Source organism: Larus michahellis, chromosome 8 (genome assembly GCF_964199755.1).
Source record: "Larus michahellis chromosome 8, bLarMic1.1, whole genome shotgun sequence".
NCBI lineage: Eukaryota > Metazoa > Chordata > Aves > Charadriiformes > Laridae > Larus > Larus michahellis.
Genome location: NC_133903.1, coordinates 29,994,299 through 30,013,644, shown reverse-complemented (window position 1 = coordinate 30,013,644; position 19,346 = coordinate 29,994,299). Strand labels below are relative to the sequence as shown.

The following is a 19,346-nucleotide window of genomic DNA, read 5'->3' as shown; positions in this document are numbered from 1 at the left end:
ACTGTGACCAACAACCTTTGCTACGCAGAAAGTTCTCACAGGAGGAAAAAAGGCTTCTTAAGAGCAGCAGTCAAGGAACGATGTTAAATATCTAACAAAAGTTCTATGCAACAGTAAAGAGCTATATAACTTTTTTTTTTTTAAGATTACAGTCTCACATAAATAGGAAAATATGTTTTTTATTAAAAAAACCCAACAACCACTAACAACAAAAACCACGTATTCCCTACAGCATTTGATATTTCAGTTCTCATTCTGCATATTCAAATATTCCACCAGGCAAACTGGACAGTAACAGATGACAGCAACAACAACAAAAAAGATTTAATCTTGGTTCAATCTTGATCTTTAATCTAGTCCTAGAATACCTTAATGCCTTCTATGTTCACATGGTCATGTTTCACTTTAAGGAAAAATGGCCAATATCCTGTTAAATTTAAAAAATAAGAGCAAGTGGGGGGGGAAGGGGAAGGCTCAACAAAGAAACTATAGCAAAATTTATCCAAACTCTTTGGAGTTCAGATACAGAAGTTCTGAAATAATACCCTAGACTTATATTTTTTTAAACTGTCACATGTTTACCATAACAATCTATATTTTAAGGTTTTTAATCATGTGAAATAATAAAGCATAATATTCGTACAAGTAGCATTTTTCACATACATGGAAAAATAATACTGTTTTTAAATCCTGACAGTCAATTTGCTTGTTTGGAAAACACTGAAAACATGAAGTGCAGTGTAGCAAACCAGAGCTAAGCATTCTCTCCCTTTTCTCTTTCATGATCTATGCTTTTTGGCAGTATTTCTTAATAGAGATGAGAAACATGATTGTTTTGAACATACATTAACATATTGTCTTCAGTTCAGCACACAAACACAGATGCACACTTGTTTCACGTGAGACTTCTGCCCTCATTAGTGATGCTCCTGCTGCATTCCCTTCTACTCTAATGGAAATACTCAGGGGTCATGTTGTGTCCTTGCTGAAAAACCTGAAGTTTAGGGCTTTCCTTATCACTGCATATAGAAAACTGAGCCAAACTTCCTTAAAATTCCAGGGTTCCCCTGAAGTCAATGGGACTTCTGCTTGCAGCAGTGATGAAGGGTTGGACCAAAATGTATATAATTAATAATACTAAAGAGCTACCAGACTTAAAAGCTGCAAGAACATTTTTTGATTAAAATATTGCAAAATTATTTGACTTCCATACTGCAGACATTGTTAGGAGGTACATTAGAAATGCCTGCTAGTGCCCACACCTTCATTTTTCAGTCTTTTAAATTACCAGTAACAGGAATGTTTCCAATAAGATAACAGAAAAAAACCAAACCCGCAGTATAAACCAAATAACCACCTGAAATTTCAGAATTTTCTGTACAAGCACATTGTTATTCAAATAATAATTTACTTTATAAGGAAGAAAAATGAAAAGACCCATGGGTCTTGCTGGTTTCTGCAAGTTCACTTCAATTCTACTATAAGAAAATTAACAAGATGTACTCAGTTGTGAAAATAATTTAAACACTGACATCCAAAGCTGTAATTTTGCCTGACATTTTCCCCTCTTTTCCACATCTGGAATTCATGGCCAAGAGGAAGAGGACTAGCCTGAAGACTCAGTAGTGCACGGAGCTGCAATACAGGAAAGCAAATTTGAGCATAGAGAATCCACTTTGTGATTTAGCCACTTAAACACAAGGCACAAACACCTAGAAAGGCCTAGAATGGACCTTAAAAAAAAAATAAAAATCACATTTTATTCACATAACATAACTATTGACACTGGTTTTAAAAGAAAATGAGAAAACATTATTAGGGCCAAGCCAGCGTTAACTGATCTAATCACAAAACGAAAGGAGTAGGATGGAACAGCTTTCCTCGATAAAAAAAAAAAAACTAACAAGACTATATAGTGGTGGAGATACACTGACAGCAAAGCAAACTACATGCTGTTTCCAACTCTATAAATATATCAGCTGCAGTTATACAGAGATCTAGTTTGAATTCTGGTTTTGCTTCTCAGCGGATAACACATTATTTCAGAAAACAGACAAGATGCCGTTGATTAGCAGTGGAGCAACACGGCCATCCTCCATCCTCATCACGGCTCGTGATGATACTTGCCTTGTTCACTGTGGGACTTGGTCCTTAGCTTCACTGTTAACTTTGGTGATTGCAGAAATACTTGAGAAAATACTGATCAGTTGTTGTGAACCGCTAACTAACTGCATGTCATCAGCCACAACATGCTGTCAGGGACATCTTCTCAAGGACTTATTCCCTCCTCGAGTACAATATTGCAGCCTTTGCACTGCTAGTGACCTCCATGTCGTTTTTCCTATCAGTGTGATATTGTCCATTTTCTAATGGCATCATAAAGCAGGGGATGTGCTGCCAAACCAGCTGCAGCCTGGGAGGGGTACCTGGCAGCCAGGTGTAGCGTGGGCATCCCTATTTTAAAAAATCACGGTATTTAGAAGGTATTTAGGTTAAGAATTTAGGTTAGAAGGTATTTAGGTTAAGAAGCCCATTTTGCTGCAGACTGCCTAAAAGAATAGCTTGGCTCCTAACTATATAATTATTGGGAAGAAAAAAAAAAAAGTTAAAGTTTATCCCCTAAAACTTCCTATCAGAAGTGGCAATATAGCCACTTCACCACTGCTTCGTTGATGCTCTTCCAAAAGGTGTTTTGGTTCAGTAGCGCAAAAAGATGGGGTCATCAATCACGGTGACACTTTACTCTTGCAGCCACCTTACACACACACATGCACGCAGACGCACAGCCACACCCGTTCATTTTTCACTTACCATTTTATTCAGAAAAAAAACCAAAAACGGCTGAAGTAAATTGTGCATTCTTTTCCTGACAGGCCAAATATGAACAGAAACATCCAGAGTTAGTATATGAAAAGTAATAAAGATGTAACACGGCAAGAGAGGGGGGAGGTAGGAGCCGAGGCTTTCGGTCGCCCTCAGCCCCTCAGGCAGCAGCGGCTCCTCATGGTGCCGGGGACCAGCACAGAACAGGACGGGCACACTGGGACAGACCCAGCACGGCCTCCCCGCCTACGGCAACTGGCGGCACACGGACCCCAGGCCAGCAGCATGAGGACAGCACACAATACACTACTGCTTTTTGAACATCTCTGAAGTTTTAACCCGTCAGCTTTGGACGCCCAGAGCATCTTTTGTCAACGTATTCCACAATCCACCACATATGGTTTGTTTTCATAACGCTACCTTGATTTTAACTTTTTTAGACTGGAAGATAAACAATGAGTAATTGTATCCCACGACAGACCCCTCATCCTGCCCGGTACATCAATCCTTTCTTGTCCAGGATGGAAATTCCTAGAGCCTTTAGTTCTCCCTTAGAGGAGTTCCTTTGTCACCCCTCAGAACTCCTTCCAGCTCTGCCACCACGGACCAGTCACACCCAGTGTTTCAGATCCAGGGCACCATGGCCATGGCAGGTATGATTTCTAATAGTTTTCTTGATTATTTTTACAATTACTAGTAACTCAATACTTTTTGGTAAACCGTGGCTCATTAAACTACTACTAAGGCAACTTACAGTAACCTAAAATCCTCTTCCTGACAGGAAGTGGATACAACGTATTTTGTTATTGTATGGAAACGAAGAGCTGCTTTTCTTCAGAATCAATATTTATATTTAATCTCTTGAATTCCATCTGCCACTTGAAACCCAAATTTTTCCCCCAAATAAGTTATCAACAGGTATCCCTCACATAAATCACATTTCAAATCTCTTTTTACCAATGTAAAAAAAAAATGTCTTGCTATAAATTTATTTTTAAACAAAATCAGTACCATTATTACAAGAGCACTTTGCTATGGTTTTTATTTTTAAAATACAGGCATTACTAATGCAGTGAAATTCATAAAATAAGATTATCACTGAAGCACAATTGTATCAACGACCAACCATCACAGGCACACTTTTCCTCCCAAAAGCTTCTCAAGGCAGGATAAACCAGAAGAAAGGAGACGCAAACGCACAGGGATGACATGGACAAAACTTCCAGCTGCGCGTAAGCAATAACCCCCATGTACTACCATCAGAGTCAAAAGAAATGCAATGGAGAGGTAAAGTATCTCCATAAATCCCATCCAAAATGCCGATTCACCACCAAAACAGAGTTTCTTTAGTTTGCCATGTTTACAAATAACATCAGTGGCAAATAACATTTCAGCCCAACAGAAGAGGTTAGAGAACTTGTCATCCGTCCATGAGGCTTCTTGCCAAGACACCTGAAATCTAGTAAATAAGGTACAGCAACAGCTTCATGTAGACACAATGAAATGCAGCCGAAATAGATTTAAGACTAGGTATAGTTCCATTCACGGACATGATCTTTCTAGTATTCTCATAAAGGTTTTTACGTGAGTCAAGTGAAGAACACATCTACGTAACAACAAAATTGAATTTAAAATTGAAATTCAAATTTACAATTTAATTAAAAAAAACCCCAAAAGCCAGAGACCTAGTAAAGCACAGCCAGCAAAGGAAAATAATTAATTGGTTGCAAGTTCCCAGGGCAAGAGATCACAGAAAATATGGTCTCTGACAGTCCTGAAATAAAAAATAAAAAATCTTTAAAATAATTTAATTATGATAGCATATAATTATGCTTTTGTTTTTTAGATTTCTTGCTTTTCTACATGTCAAATTCATGCATGTGCTATTGCCTGGACAATATTAAGTAGGCAATACTACAGAGAAAGTAGTTTTGGAGAAAGGTCTTTCATTTATAGCCCGTGTTTGCTGTTGGTAATTTTAGTACACACTTAGCACTTACGCAACTCAAACCACAAAGTGGTCCCCAGAGCCCCTGAAATGAAGAAAAAGCTGCCACTGAAACCTTACCATTACACAGCTCTTTACAACCCTTATGTACACACAGTGGCACTGAAACTCGTTATAAAAATTGTAGTGTCCAAAATCTACCTGATCATAATAAAATTCTCTTATGAAGATCCTGTTCACCTATTGAGGGCAAAGATGAAAAACAGACTAATTTGTTTGTGACCTGACAACACTTCACTACTTGTAGTACATAGAGCTCTCTTTTTTTAATTACAAGAAAATTCCTTACCACTAAAACCCCTAATAAACAAAGCTCTGCAAAGTCCCTGTCGAGGCAGTTTAAGGCGTTATTGCCGTAACCTCACCTGGGCTCATCTGATGATGTAATTCCACACCATGGATGAGGAGCAGTCCACCTGAGAGTCAGCTCTTCGGGCTCAATACATGGTTCTGATATTTGTTTCCCCACAATAAAACAGCGAATGAGAACCTGTATGCTATAATCATTTAAAAAACACCAAAAACCTGGGGGTTCAGCAAGTGTCTCTCCTGGGTCAGAACAAATTTGCCTAATCATGGCAAATATCTCTTGTCCATTGACAATTCTTAATTTAGATGCCACACAAGAAGAACTTTTAAATAACACATGTACAAGCACAAATAACATTGGAGATATCATACAAGGACTAGGAACCCTCACCCGCCACAGGTATTTGAAGACTTTCCTGCCTGATGTGTATGAAATGCAAAGTAGTCCATGTTCCACAACTAAGATACTTTGTTCTCTCCCAGGGACACTCTATTACACTTTCCTGAACCACTATCCTATTCTTCCCTGCAATATCTCATAAAATTGACTTCTGCTATTATGAAGGGAATTTGTGCTTATTCAGATCACTTATAGAAGGAGGGGGGGAAGACAACAAGCGCTATCAAATTTCATTTAAAGAAAACAAAGAAACAAAAAGCAATGCTGTCAAGACACAGAAATGTCCTCGCATGATTACCCCTGACATCTCTGAGCTTCCCCTGCTCAAAACCTTTGTGTTTTGTCACTTTTTTCTAATACTGCCAGTTGTAAAATTTAGATTGCCAGCTTTGAGGCAGGGATGAACACCACATATGAAAAGTGAAATTCTTTTCCCTGGAAATCACTGCACTCACAGAAGTTTCATTTTGATCTGAATCACCTTTTCTCGGTTCAGAGTCGTAGGGTGATTAGAAGGAGACGCCCTCAGCGCTGCTGGAACGTTCTTCTCAGGAGGGCTCGGTTTGGCAGCAGTCGGCCCAAGACTCTGTTAAATCCCGAAGATCTCCAGACATTTTTACTGCCCAAAATTGCTTTTCCCAGCCTCCTGTCAGTGCCGCTGAAACCGCTCAGGTTTCCTTATATTCATCCTACCTTTCATAGGACTTGAACAAAGGAAAAGTCCACAGACATTCTGGATGTAAAAGTGAGCGGTTTTTCATATTTTCTTGAGGCTGTGCCGGGGCACAGAGCCATGAACAGCTGCTTCTCCATGCACACACTGTTCTTCTAGCACTTAAAGCTCATGAAGCTCAGAGGATTTTCCTAATAGCAGACCAAGAAAGGAGTCATTTCATTTAAGAATGACTAGAAAAATCTGTGAGTGGGAAGCTACTCTTAAATATCCTTCTAAATTGCTTTCACCCCACAAATCTACAGAAATGGCATAGACTTTTCTTAACAATTAAAAATGCTTAATGACTGCAGAGATCTATATATAAATTCAGTACAGACTTTAAAAAAAAAATTAAACATGTCTGTGTTAAATTGGGGGGAAAAAAATATCAGATGTTACTTGAACTTCATATTTGGTTTAGCAAAATCATGCAATCTTTGGAAAAGACTATCCTTAAGCAATGTTCCAGGCAACACTGCAAGTGACAGGAAAACACCACCTCAGTGACGCTTCCATTTATGGAAAGGCCTAAAAATTAATCAGCATCTAGCTAACAAAGTAATGTTTGGTTTTGCCATTTAAATGACATACATTAAATATTTTAACCAAAAAAAAACCCCAACAAAATAAATGTGATCCACTTCTTTAGTAGAATGATACACCTCTCCACCCACAGAACAGCCTCAAGAGAGACACAGGTAACGGGGGCGGGGAAGAAGAAAAAGGCTTAAACTTGTCCTTTTGGTGACAGCAACAGTAGAACGGCAAGATCTGCAGTTAGCTGGTGCTGGGGAGGCCACTGCCACTCTCACTGACATTCTTCCCCCAGACACTGGCCTCCTGGGCCTCTGGCGCTGCTCCTCGGCAAAGCCAGCGCCAGGACCAGCGCTGCCGGGAACGCAGCCTCCGGCCTCCAGATCTGTCACAGGGGTATTCCCCCCAACAGCACTGCCTTGCATTCACAGATACACAGTCTTGGGGAAAAAAAACAAAAAAACCCCCCCCAAAAAAAAAAACCAAAAAAACCCCAACCACCCCAACATACAAATTTGCTCGGCTACAACTGCCATACGTAAAGATAAAATAGTTTTTCAGGTTGAGGACCAGCTGTGAGATAGTATTAAATCGGATGCATTTCCCATCAACTCGCTGTCCTGTTGCAACAACTATCTTTTGTTTATAGTTAAACTTCATTTGTCATACAGAAGATGAATTAGCTAATGAAACAACGAATTGACGCTTTCCTCAACAGCTGATACCTAATATTGACCAGAAACTTATTTTACCAAAAAAAGACATGTGACTAGTTTTGCTGAGTGTAAAAAGTGTGATTACGGATATTCAGTTGTCGGACATTGATGAATTAAAAATATTATATATTTTTAAAAGGTCTCCGTAAACTGTATCTATGCAAGGTGGCTCAATAAAGCAAAACACTCCAAACTTTTCAGCAGAGGAAGCACAAAGATTCTGCACAAAAAAAAACCCCCAAAAACCTATCGTGATACCTCATGCTTTACCAAGTACAATTACAAAATGGACTCTTAAGCCGAAATGGGGGGAAAAAAAATAATCTTACTGTAAAACAATAAGTAAACTTTTAAAAGACAGCATTGTGCTTTTCATTACTACATTTTTCTTTCCTCTTCAAGAATAGTATTTTAAAGAGAAATTCGCTTAGCCATTCCAGAAAATAAGGAAACACATAAAATTTCGTGAAGAAAATATTACTTTTCTGGTAGCCCTTTTGCTGCCATTATGCAGGGTTGGGTTTTTTCTACTTTTCCTTAGGCTGAAGACATGAGGCTCCAAAAACAGTAAGGCCATCGACCTTGACATTGCCCTGTTACACTGCAAGGCCAAGTATTCAAGAGAAAGGTCACAGCACAACATAATCTACCTGCACAAAGAGCTTCATATAGATATATATATTTGTTTTGCTTACCTTTTAGACATATCTCTTAATTTAAACCTTTTTATTTAATATTTTACATATGTTCTTTTCTCATGACTACTACTTTTTGTTTGTTTGTTTGTTTTTTAAAGGAAGCTAAAGTTTCAGCAACTCCCACAATGTACCTGTATACGGAGAGGCTTCGTTATTACCTGCATTATCAACACTGATTTTATCACGTCGGTTTCTTTGGTCAGCGTCCGGACATCTAGTTACTGGGCATTTCATAAATCATGGAGCTCTTTAGGCACATAAAGTGGGATATGTACTCCAGATGCCAGCTTTAGAAGTCTCATTCTTTAATCAGATTTTCATACAAGAACATGAAATTTTATATAACGACAGAAGGAAAATCAAAAGTGACAGATTGGGTGACTGGAATTCCTATTGGACTTTTTTTGTTCATCAAAACGTCCAGCCTTATAATTTTGGAAGAGAATTTAGCACCAGCTGGAATCCTCAGACAGCATTAGTAAAACAACAACAAACCGCCCTCAATTTCAAATCATGAGTTCAGAATACACTTTCAAAAAATGAAACACACCTACTAAATTTAAAAACTCATGTGACTGACCACCACGTCAAATCCTGTCATTGTGGAAACGGCAATAAGAAACGCAGTATTTAACTCTGCTGAGGGTGTTTAATTCGAGAGATGCCAGGCGACCAGGAGGCTTAGGTTTAGAGAGAACATGCTAAAGTGTGAGACTTTACAACAACTGGAATTTGGGATCCAGGTAAGCAAATTAGTGTTCTTGCTACGGCAATGTTAAGCCAATGCTTAAGAAACAAAAAGGGGACAGAACTTAGGAACCTAGGATTTGTTTGCAGGCTACTGGATCTCTACTGTGTTCTCTCCCTCCAAGGGCAGCCCAAGAAGAAGAAAGTGTTCGGTCCCGTCTGACAAGCCCAGATGCGCAGCAGGATGGCAGAGAGGAGTCAGGGCAGGATGCCGGCGGGCTAGTGAGGAGAGCCTGTGTGGCAAGCGGTGGAGTGCTGCCTTTCTCACCTACCATCGGCTGGCAGTAAAGCTTTCAGTTGCCCTCCATCAGCTGCCTTGCCTGAGGTTGCACAAGCAGGGATCAGCTAAGGCACTACCCATACAAAGGGGTTAGCTTGTGTATTTCTATGTATTGGTAGTTAGAATACCACGCTAACAATGCATCTACTGCCTCCAGGCCGCGTCTGCTTGATTTTAATAAAAGGTTAGTTCAACTACAAGCGTTTTCTAGAACTTTTCTTGAATTTCAGGAGGTCCCATAGAAACTTATTACCAGGAATGCCAACAAAACCCAGAAGCAGTAAGTGGCCAGCTCTGCAGCACGGACAGAAAACCACTTTATTGGTATGAAACCAGCCCCATGAGGTGTGAGAAATGAGGTATTCTATTGTTCCTTGTCTAAGTCTAGCACACCGAGGACCTACTAAACAGGAAACAATGACAAAATAATGACAAAAGGAAATGAATCCAAGCGTGTTTGCAAGGAGAGATGGGGTTACACAACCTCACAGAGCAGCAGTCAGCCAAAAGGAGCCTTCCCAAATAAACAGCAACTTTTCAAAAGAAGGCAGCAGACACGTGCCAGTGGACATGAAGCGTTATGAGACTCGTGCAAAGAATACTACTCATTTTTCTGGAATATCTACCAGGGCTAATTGCCAGCAACGGCGCAGCTTAGCTAGAGGAATGTTTCAAGTCATATTTCAATCTGTTTTAAAGATTGTGCAGTACTAGAAACCAGTATGTAAACGTTTAAGACGGCAAAGAAGCAGCTTTGGAGGTTTGGATTTTAAATCGTTCACTCTTGAGTCCTAACCCGAAAAAAAACTTTCACAGAGAACGGAACATAACATCAGGGAACTAAAGCCAAGGCTGGTTTTGATATACATAATACTACTTTATTCCATTGTTTCAACTTTCTTACAGGTTTAAAAAACGTACAGGGGTTCAGAACCACCTCAAAAGAACAAAGAACACATAATTAAGTGAGATCTAGAGTCAAACCACAAGTGTGCAAGCGTGGTCAGCTTCCATTACAAAAAGGAATAGGCACGATCTTTACATATGCATTTTGGTGAAAGAAGGAATAATAGTGCAGTGTTAAAAGGCACCAATAATCAATAATTGGGCCTTTTTTAAAAGCCAATAACCATCTAAGAAAATTACATTTGGTTCAAAATAATAATTTAAATATTGTATTGATTGGCATGCATCTGAACCCCTGGCAATTTATTACACAAACCTAACGTGCGCCCTTGCAAAATAAAAAAAGATTTTATCAGTGGACCTGAAAATCAGTTCAGTACAAAAGGAAATACTGAAGCTCTTTGCCTGTATTTAATACTAAACTGTCTTGTTCACCCCCTCCAAGAACACTTGCCTAACAAACAGCTAGTCAACGACTGCACAGAAGTATTTCTCTTAAAGCAAGTGTAATTTTTTTTAATCCTGTAGCACTGACCTATTCCATGTGCTATGAAAACATTAGGCACAGACCACAATTTACATTTTCTCTAAAAAAAGTACAGTATGTGCAAGCCAGGTTCACAGAACGGATTGACAGCTACAACAATAAGCTATTTAGACTTCCCAAAGAAAAGGGTTAGTTAGTTTTAATTTTCTAAGCTGTGATGCACACTGCTGTGCGCGATTATCATATTTGCGTTAGGATTATCTGTGTAGCCAGTAAAGGAAAAGCTTTAGTACACCCTAAAGGACACTACATCGATACCGTGTGCTAATTTAGCAGGATCGAGAGAATGAGAGACTGAAGTAGTCACTGCACATCAGCAGCTGCCAGCAAGGGCTCCTCTTTTCTGCAGGAAGAATGGTTTGAAACTCACTTTACCTTGTCGGTGCCCTCAAACTAAACACTTGGACACAATGGAATCTAGGGATGCACAGTATGGGGGGGGGAAGAAAACAAAAGAAAAGGAAAAAAAAAAAAAAGGGAAATGAGAGGGAGAGCTTCTCCGACAGTTGTACCAAAATGTGCCGTTTGATCCAAAAGCGTCATGCCCAGTGTAGGTTTTATCGTTTGTACAACTGGCAATTGTACACGATGTGAGCAGAGATAGAGCTGATTATTAATCTGCAATACCTACTATAGTCCTCAGGTATATAATTTACGGATAGCCACTTACTGTGTTGTTGATTGCTTCCTCTTAAATATATTTAAATTCAGAAGGCTACAGTATATTCTGACACAAAGATAGTAAAGACAACTTTTCTACAAGGGGGGGAATGTCAGGTAGCAACTAACTAAGGTATTTTATGAGGAACCTCCTCTGACGTGGTAGTTATTTCATGCCCTTTGGAAGATTTTTTTAGTTCTGACTTTCTTCTTTGTCTGTGTCAAATTGCTCTCCTCACAATTTCACAAGAGCTATATTCAAGTCCAGTGACCCCTCTTACAGCAGCCTTTTCCACAATCACTTTTGAACTCACTCTAACTAATCACAGCAAGCTAGTCAAGTAAACATTTCTCTCCTGGCAAGTTTCCAGATACAGCAAACATCACCAAAACTCCACATTGGATTGCATGCGCCAGTTTTCTTTAAATGGAGCAGGAATTAGCCCGTTTTCTTGGTTTAGGGTCCCGCACATCCCTGTCCTTTAGACACATACAGGATGAACATATTGTCTCTGACAGTCTCCGCAGTCCCAGCCTGAAAACGCTGTTGGAGAGGCTATATATCACACAGTTGCAGAAACTATTGCTTATAGCAAGCCATGTTGTTAAGAAGGAAAGCGCCGGGTTTTCCAACACCCTAGAGCTCTCCAGCAGAAAGTATATGATATAAGGGAGCCAGAGCACGTAGAACACACTGGTTATCCGAAACAAAACCATGGCATAGCGGCGGTCGGGGCTGTGCCCGGTCTCCCCGGCAGCATCCACTTCGTGGCTAGGAAATCGAGCTCTCCGATCGTTTATCTCTTTGGTGTGCTGCCGGCAAATTTTAAAGATGTGGAAATAGGTGAAACATATGACAAAGGCAGCAGGAGCGTATAGTAAGCACACGATAAAGCCAGTAAAATAGGCATTAGTTAGCCAGGAGGTAGCACACCATTCAAAAATATCTCCATGGTAACCAGGTTTTCCCCAACCAAAAAAGGAAGGCAAGAAGATGAGACAAGAGTATATCCAGATCAAAATGATGCAGATTCTCAAGCGACAAGGTGTGACCAGTTGATTATAGGAGAGAGGCTTGGTTATAGCGAGATAGCGATCCACGCTGATGCAAGCCAGACATGCCATAGACACGCTTTTGAGCACAGAGATGATATATCCGAAAACTTGACAAGTCAAGGACTCGTGGACACCTGTCGAGTAGTGGAGCAGCGAGAGAGTAGGAACCAAGCAGCTAACTCCAACAAAGAGGTCTGCGTAGGCCATGGTCTGAATAAAATAGCTGGTGGTGTAATGGTGCAGAAGTGGAGCACAGTGAAAAACAAATATCACTGTCAAGTTACCCGCAATAATTAAAAACGTTAGCAAGACAATAACAACCGTCTCAAGGATACAGATGTCAACTGCATTGTAGTGACCAAATCCAAGAGGGCAGGAGAGACGCTCAGATCTGTTCATAACACTACCGCTCATATTCAGAGTCCTCCATTCAATCCATCGGGACTGGTTCATGCTTTGTGACCGGGGAACACTGCACTCTGAGCCTGAGCGAGCAGATGACCTGCTGAGCAGCAGCTAAACTCTGCTTCAGCGTCTCACGGTCTCTCTCTGTAGACACTGCCAGTGCTTACATTTGAGAGGATTACAGTCCCATAGCTGTTGATGCCTCCTCAGCATCAGTGCATCACCTCTGGCACACCTTAGCTTTAAGGAAAGAAAGAAAGAAAGAAAAAAGAAAGAAAAGAGAAAAAAAAAAAAGCCAGAAAGAGAAAGGCCACTGATCAGCTCCTCCAGTGCTCTTGACCAATCTTTAGCAAACACAAGGCACTTCTAAAACAAACCGGTACTGTGAAATACAGAAATGAAAACTGACAAGAGAGACACACATTCATCTTGCAGGGAAGGAGGGGGGGAATCTGTGACTGCTTATTTCCCTGAGAAAGTCATTTACTTTGGAATACAACGGGTTGAGGAAGGGAAGGAGGAACCTCAGTACTGCTCAGGTTTCCTCGACCAGAGGTTACTGGAGATAATCTTTTTAATGTCTCAATTTAAATCACAGACTGACTGGAGAGTAAAGGAAAAAGTTCACCATCTACTGCTGTCTTTTCTGGCTCCACTCAGGAGATGGTACTCCATCTTATCCATGCTATTCATCGGAAAATTAAGGAAAACATTTTTGTCAAGGTTAATTCCAATAGACTCACCACTGTTTGGGTATGAATAATGAATTTTATTTGGAGGGACTCAGGTGGGGGATGAGGCAGATTTGTCCTCTGATTCCCAGGAAAGAAAACATACATCTCACATACAATGAGGAAGATCGTGCCTGTTCATTTAAAAATGAAAATAATTTAAGAATAGAATTTGGAGAGCTATGTCAATATTCACAATTCCTTCAAACAGTTACATGTCCATTACAATTATTAATGCCAGAAGCATAATTCGAGGTCCCCACAGACAAAATAAATCCTCTTGAATTTAATTTCAGCAATGGTAACTTAAAATAATCATCTTTGGAAACTCTGCCATATCTGCTACCGTGGATCAGTACACAGGAGTTCATAGGTATATCCTTGATATTGCTCACCTCTGTAGCAACACCTGAATCATTTCACAAACCCCCACACAACGAGAGCAGAAACTTCCATCTGCATTCTGCTGGGAAGCTAATGAAATGCTGATTTGACTAGAAAAGCTGCCATTGTTTACTACTCCATTATTCTGTTATTCAGCTTCATCTTCTACGTAGTTTTAGGGTTTCTGTATTTATCAGACGATCAGCATAATAAATAGTTGCTTTAAAAAAAAATGCTCTTCTAATTGCAGGACGTTACCGTGCTCATTTTATTCACCGTTATGGAGAAAGGAAACGTTAAAAGACAGCATCTTCTGTGTTCAGTTTTAAGTAAATGCTTGATTGGTTCAGGAATCATTAGGCAGGTAATTAACCGTATACAATCATGTTTTTTGAAAGGCCCCTAAAATGTTAAAACCATCTTTAGTCCTAGAGTTCCTGAGACCAGAAGACTGGCAGTGAAAATTAATGAATCCACATAAAACGATCTCCAAGGTCATTCAGATATCATGCTGGCATTTGCTTTAAGTCTCTTTAAAAGTACCAGAATCTCTCTGATGTTTTTGATAGTCCTTGCTGTGTCTTCAGGAGGAATTTCAGATACTAGAGAAGAAAAATTCTCAATTCTGTTGCAGCAGTTTGAGAAAAAGCATTCTTTTTGGAGTTAATTTCCTGTCAAGCATCGCCACGCTGTACAGAAAGTCCTTCTGATTTTATAATATCCCAGAATATTTCCGGCTATTCATTCCCTCCATCTACAAGCAACAGAGCCCGTACAAAATTACCACTTTCTCTAATTCCTCGTTAAAGCAATAGAGCAATCTCTCACCTACGCGCATCCTTATCAGCCGCCGCGACGAGCTGCCTGCCGGGGGCTGCGAGCCGGGGCTGCCGCGGCTCCTCTGCCTCCCCTCCGCACTGTCGCTCGCACCTGAGCCCGCTGCTCCTCCTCCTCCTCCTCATCATCCTCCTCCCCCCCCCAGCCGATGCAGAGGAGCCGGGCGCTAGAAAGGTGACCGGCCCCCCCGCCGCACAGCCAATGGCCGCGCCGCGCCGCTGTCACTAGGTAACGACGGACGGGACGGGACGGCGGCGCCCCCCGACGGACCCACCGGAACCCAACCGAGCGGATCCGGACCCGACACAACCCGACCCGCCCCAACCGAACCGAGCAGATCCGGACCCGACCCAACCCGACCCGCCCCGACCCGCCCCAACCCAACCGAGCGGATCCGGACCCGACCCAACCCGACCCAACCCAACCGAGCGGATCCGGACCCGACACAACCCGACCCGACCCAACCGAGCGGATCCGGACCCGACACAACCCGACCCGACCCAACCGAGCGGATCCGGACCCGACACAACCCGACCCGACCCAACCGAGCAGATCCGGACCCGACACAACCCGACCCGACCCAACCGAGCGGATCCGGACCCGACACAACCCGACCCGACCCAACCGAGCGGATCCGGACCCGACACAACCCGACCCGACCCAACCGAGCGGATCCGGACCCGACACAACCCGACCCGACCCAACCGAGCGGATCCGGACCCGACACAACCCGACACAACCCAACCGAGCGGATCCAGACCCGACACAACCCAACCCAACCCAACCGAGCGGATCCAGACCCGACACAACCCAACCAAGAGGAGCCCAACCCAACCCAAGGCTGGCAGGGGCAGCATGGCCCCGGCCCCGGGGAAGCAGTGCCGTCGGGTGAGGAGCGGGGTCTGCAGCCCACAGCCCCCATCTGCCGCCAGGAGACAGAACCGGAGCAGCGAAAGCTGTCTAAAGCTCTAAAAGTGTTGCGACCTACTCGTTCCAACTGCCCAGCTCCAGAGCAGCGCCTGCAAACCACTCTGAATGCCAAAGAAACAGTGTCTGAGCTCCACAGGACATACCACCTGTCCCCTTCCCCCCACATTAATCCAACATTTAAATCATGTCCACCCAACTGACTATAGCTGTGTAGGTTATTTTAGAAACCACCAGCATCACCTAACTAAAATCCTTTATTAATCATTACTCTGAGATTACTAACTTCCTATGCATCTCTTGTTTTATGAAGCTAAACATTTACAAGGTATATTTGCCATGGTTTGACACAAATTCTGTCCTGCTTAAAAGACAAAATTACAGTCCCCTAAAAGTTAATTACTTTCATACTTAAAGCAGATTTATTTTAAAACTCTGGTTTTAATACTGTACCAATTTTTAATTGCTCCAGCCAATGATCACAAACATCGGTTTTAATACAAATACTTGTGAGTAACACATTATTTTTCAAAGCACAGACTTTTTATCCCAATTATCTGATCTCTCTATTCATGCAAATGGATGCTGTTATTCCCTGATTAAGGGCTCAAAACTTTTGTTTACTTCATGCTTCCTAAAAATAAAACCAGAAACAGAAGTAGAATCATCAAAGTTATCTTACATAGACACTCCATACGTCCTTAGACACAGAGAGAAACAGCCAATTTGGATACCAAAACACCAACCACGAAACAGCATTCTGGGCTACAGATCAGCAAAATACATGTGTCAACAATGGTATTGGAGACTTTAACAAACTAAGTCATTAGAAACTACAGTGATTTCAATTCTTCTAGTTCCAAGGCAAACCACAGGCAAAATTTTAATAAGCTGCTCCTGGGCTAACACCTTGTATTTCCAGTATTGCCTGGAGCAAATATCTGGGGCTGAATGACAAGCCTGTAGAACTGTGAAGCAGCATAAAACGCAGCCGTGTGAGAGTGGTGTGCAATAACGGCTTGTGATAATTCCGAATTCCTCCACCGAAGGCTTTAAGAAAATATTAAAATCACTATGATACCTCAGAGCTGTAAATGGCTGCGAGAACAGATGAGTCCCCGAGTACAGCTTTAAGCCACAGCTATCCATATCAGGGGCGGAACAATAGGAAGCAATTTTTATTCCTCCCCTTCCCAACTCCTCCTCTGTGGGAGGAGGAGGAGAGCAAACCGGTGTGCGCAGGCATGGCTGCAGCCAGGATGGCTCCCTCCCCTCCCGGGGCCAGCTCCTGCTGGGCACCGGAGACACAAAGGGCCACAACATCTTAAAATGTACCTCAGAACCTCCCAAAGACACGAGGGCACGTTAGACAAGCAAAGGCAAAGCCTACAGCTAAGCGGACGGCAGGAATGGCACGCTCAGTGCATCCTGCTCCATACAGCATCTGAGTATCAGTAACTGCTGAAGCTTCTGAGCGCCACGGCTGCCATGGGTCACCTTGCTCCCAGGGCAGATCCCGCTGATGCACAAAAATGCCGTGCCCAACCCCGGTGACGAGCACTCCTGCCAGCCCAACGCTCCAGCTCTCCTACAAGAAATGCGGACACTGCTAAGCAGGTAAAAAAGAGGTAACGGAAAAATCAATTACAACCTCTGCTGGTTGGTTTTCAACGCAGGTAAAATGCTGCCCTTCCATGAATTCAAGGGACAAAGCGATTCAAAAGTAAGGAAGTTTGATTTCTTTGTTGAATTATGAGCACGCTTCCTTCACTACCAAAGAAGAGAAGTCATGCCGCAAGTGGCGGTGGCTTTCTCACCTCCGCTGCTGCTGTAGCCCCGCTCCCGGCAGCATCCCCTCAGCAGCACTGCCAACTGCAATGGACCCACAGCACTAACGCATACTCTATTGCACACCCATTTGGAGGCAGGTGAAAATTAAAGTAGAAATCAGCCAGTCCTGACAAAACTACGCAATTACAGACAGAATTTTACAAGATGTGGCAATACTGGAATGTCACATCAGAAGCAGCACATTAAAAAGCTGGGTGGAAAAGGTTTTCTGCCTGTAAATTAGAGACACATTAGGGACTCTAGCACAGTTTTAAATAAAAGGTGCTTCAGGGTATTTTTTTTTAATTTGCATATAAAGAAAAGGAAGTGAGAAAGAGGAAAGAGTTAAGTTGGAAGAATTTAATGGCTGTCACCAAGGCAGTATCTGACATGGTGCATAACTTCCGTAGCTGGTTACGTCCAGCAGAAGGACTAAGCGCTCCTCCAAGCTGAATAGACGGAGCAGTTCCACACTTTCTTTATGAATTACATCAGCTAGAAACAACAGAAGTTAGCACCCAAACCAGAAGACTCACACGACGTGATCCCGCTGAAAGTGGAGGAGATGCGGCAGGAGCTCAAGCTCAGTCTATGAAAAACAAGCCTGTGAAAGCAGCGGGGATGCGTGTGGCCCTGTAAGGAGGCGAGATAAAGCTCTCAGGCACAAAAAGTCCGCACAGAGGTAGATCTAGAAGCTCTAAGCAAGGAAACAATCTATTACTTGTTTCTTCTATCCAGAAAGGAATAGGAATATTTGTTTTCTAAAGATTTTTTGGTAAGGCAACGGGACTGATTGAAGCAATTCCTGCAATGCACAAAGCAGCGCCTCAGTCGCACCACTCACTCCTAAGTTTGAAGTCCTTCAGGACTGTCCATCTTAAAATACTGGATGGTCAGCTGGATTAAATGGACAACAGTAATTTCTGTAACATCCTTTAGAAAGACATTGATTAGAGCAGGGAGATGCAGCTCAGAGTGTGGGATGAGGAAAGTAATAGTTATTTACTTAGTTGCAGACCTGAATGACAATGTTGAGATATACATACCGGCTCCTTATATCTTTTCCCCAACTCTTTTTTTTTTTTTTTTAAAGTATTATTTTCTTTTATCCACTTTCTCCTTAGCTTATAGAACAACAGCGTTTCTTCAGTTCGCTTTATTTTCATCTTAACTACCTCTGGCATTTACTTGTCCACCACATCCTATTGACAACCTGGTTTTGTTTTTAATGCCTCCAGAAAAACTCTGTTCTATAAAGCTTGCAGCTCGTAGTACAGCTAAAAGAGGGAGAGGAGGAAGAAAAATTAGTATTTGTCTTGAAATTTTTGCGTGTGTTACATGGATGGTTTTTTTTTATATCAGACTAGTGTTTGAAGTTGCTCTCCGAATTCATATTGGTGCTGTGTTTAAGGCAGAAATCTGTTTTATTTGTTATTTAGAATATAAAGTCTCTTCCCAAAATCCACATACTATGGCTCTCTATTTAAAAAATTGCCATGAAGAGCTCTGGCTTACACAGAATATGAGTACAGGTATATAATATGAGATATAAGAGGTATACATATAACTATTTTTTTTTTCTCAAAATAATCCTAGACTTCTTAAACACTTTATGTTGGAAGGCACCTCCAGATATCATCTGGTGCAATGCCCTGCTCAAAGCAGGGCCAACTCCAAAGTCAGGTCCAACATCACATTTAAGCCACGCTGCGGTTGGTGCCACCCCCAGCTGTGCCATGGCCAGGGATGGAGCCGCACAACCCGCCTGCACCCCGTCCCAGCCTCTGACCACTCTCGCCGTGACTGCCAGTACCTGCTTGGAATTCTTCCTGC

At 42.0% G+C, this 19,346-nt stretch overlaps 2 protein-coding genes across 10 annotated transcripts in view; both read right to left on the bottom strand.

The window, feature by feature from the left end:
* Positions 1-19,346, bottom strand: part of RABGAP1L (RAB GTPase activating protein 1 like) — a 258,432-nt gene that overhangs the window by 147,379 nt on the left and 91,707 nt on the right. The window contains exon 1 of one of the 9 annotated variants that reach the window (XM_074598614.1): positions 14,748-14,886. The exons of 7 other annotated variants lie outside the window; for them this stretch is intronic. The gene's annotated coding sequence lies outside the window, so the exon portion shown is untranslated. Of the gene's footprint in view, positions 1-14,747; positions 14,887-19,346 lie in introns of those variants that run through there. One more of the 9 variants, XM_074598619.1, reaches the window with a different exon arrangement.
* On the bottom strand, positions 10,093-12,998 carry GPR52 (G protein-coupled receptor 52). The gene has a single exon (XM_074598625.1). It carries the CDS (start codon positions 12,850-12,852, stop codon positions 11,767-11,769), a length of 1,086 nt encoding a protein of 361 aa, XP_074454726.1. The 5' UTR covers positions 12,853-12,998; the 3' UTR covers positions 10,093-11,766.

Excerpts from the sequence above, each read along its gene's own strand:
- GPR52 (XM_074598625.1), bottom strand. The coding sequence starts at position 12,852 with ATGAACCAGTCCCGATGGATTGAATGGAGGACTCTGAATATGAGCGGT.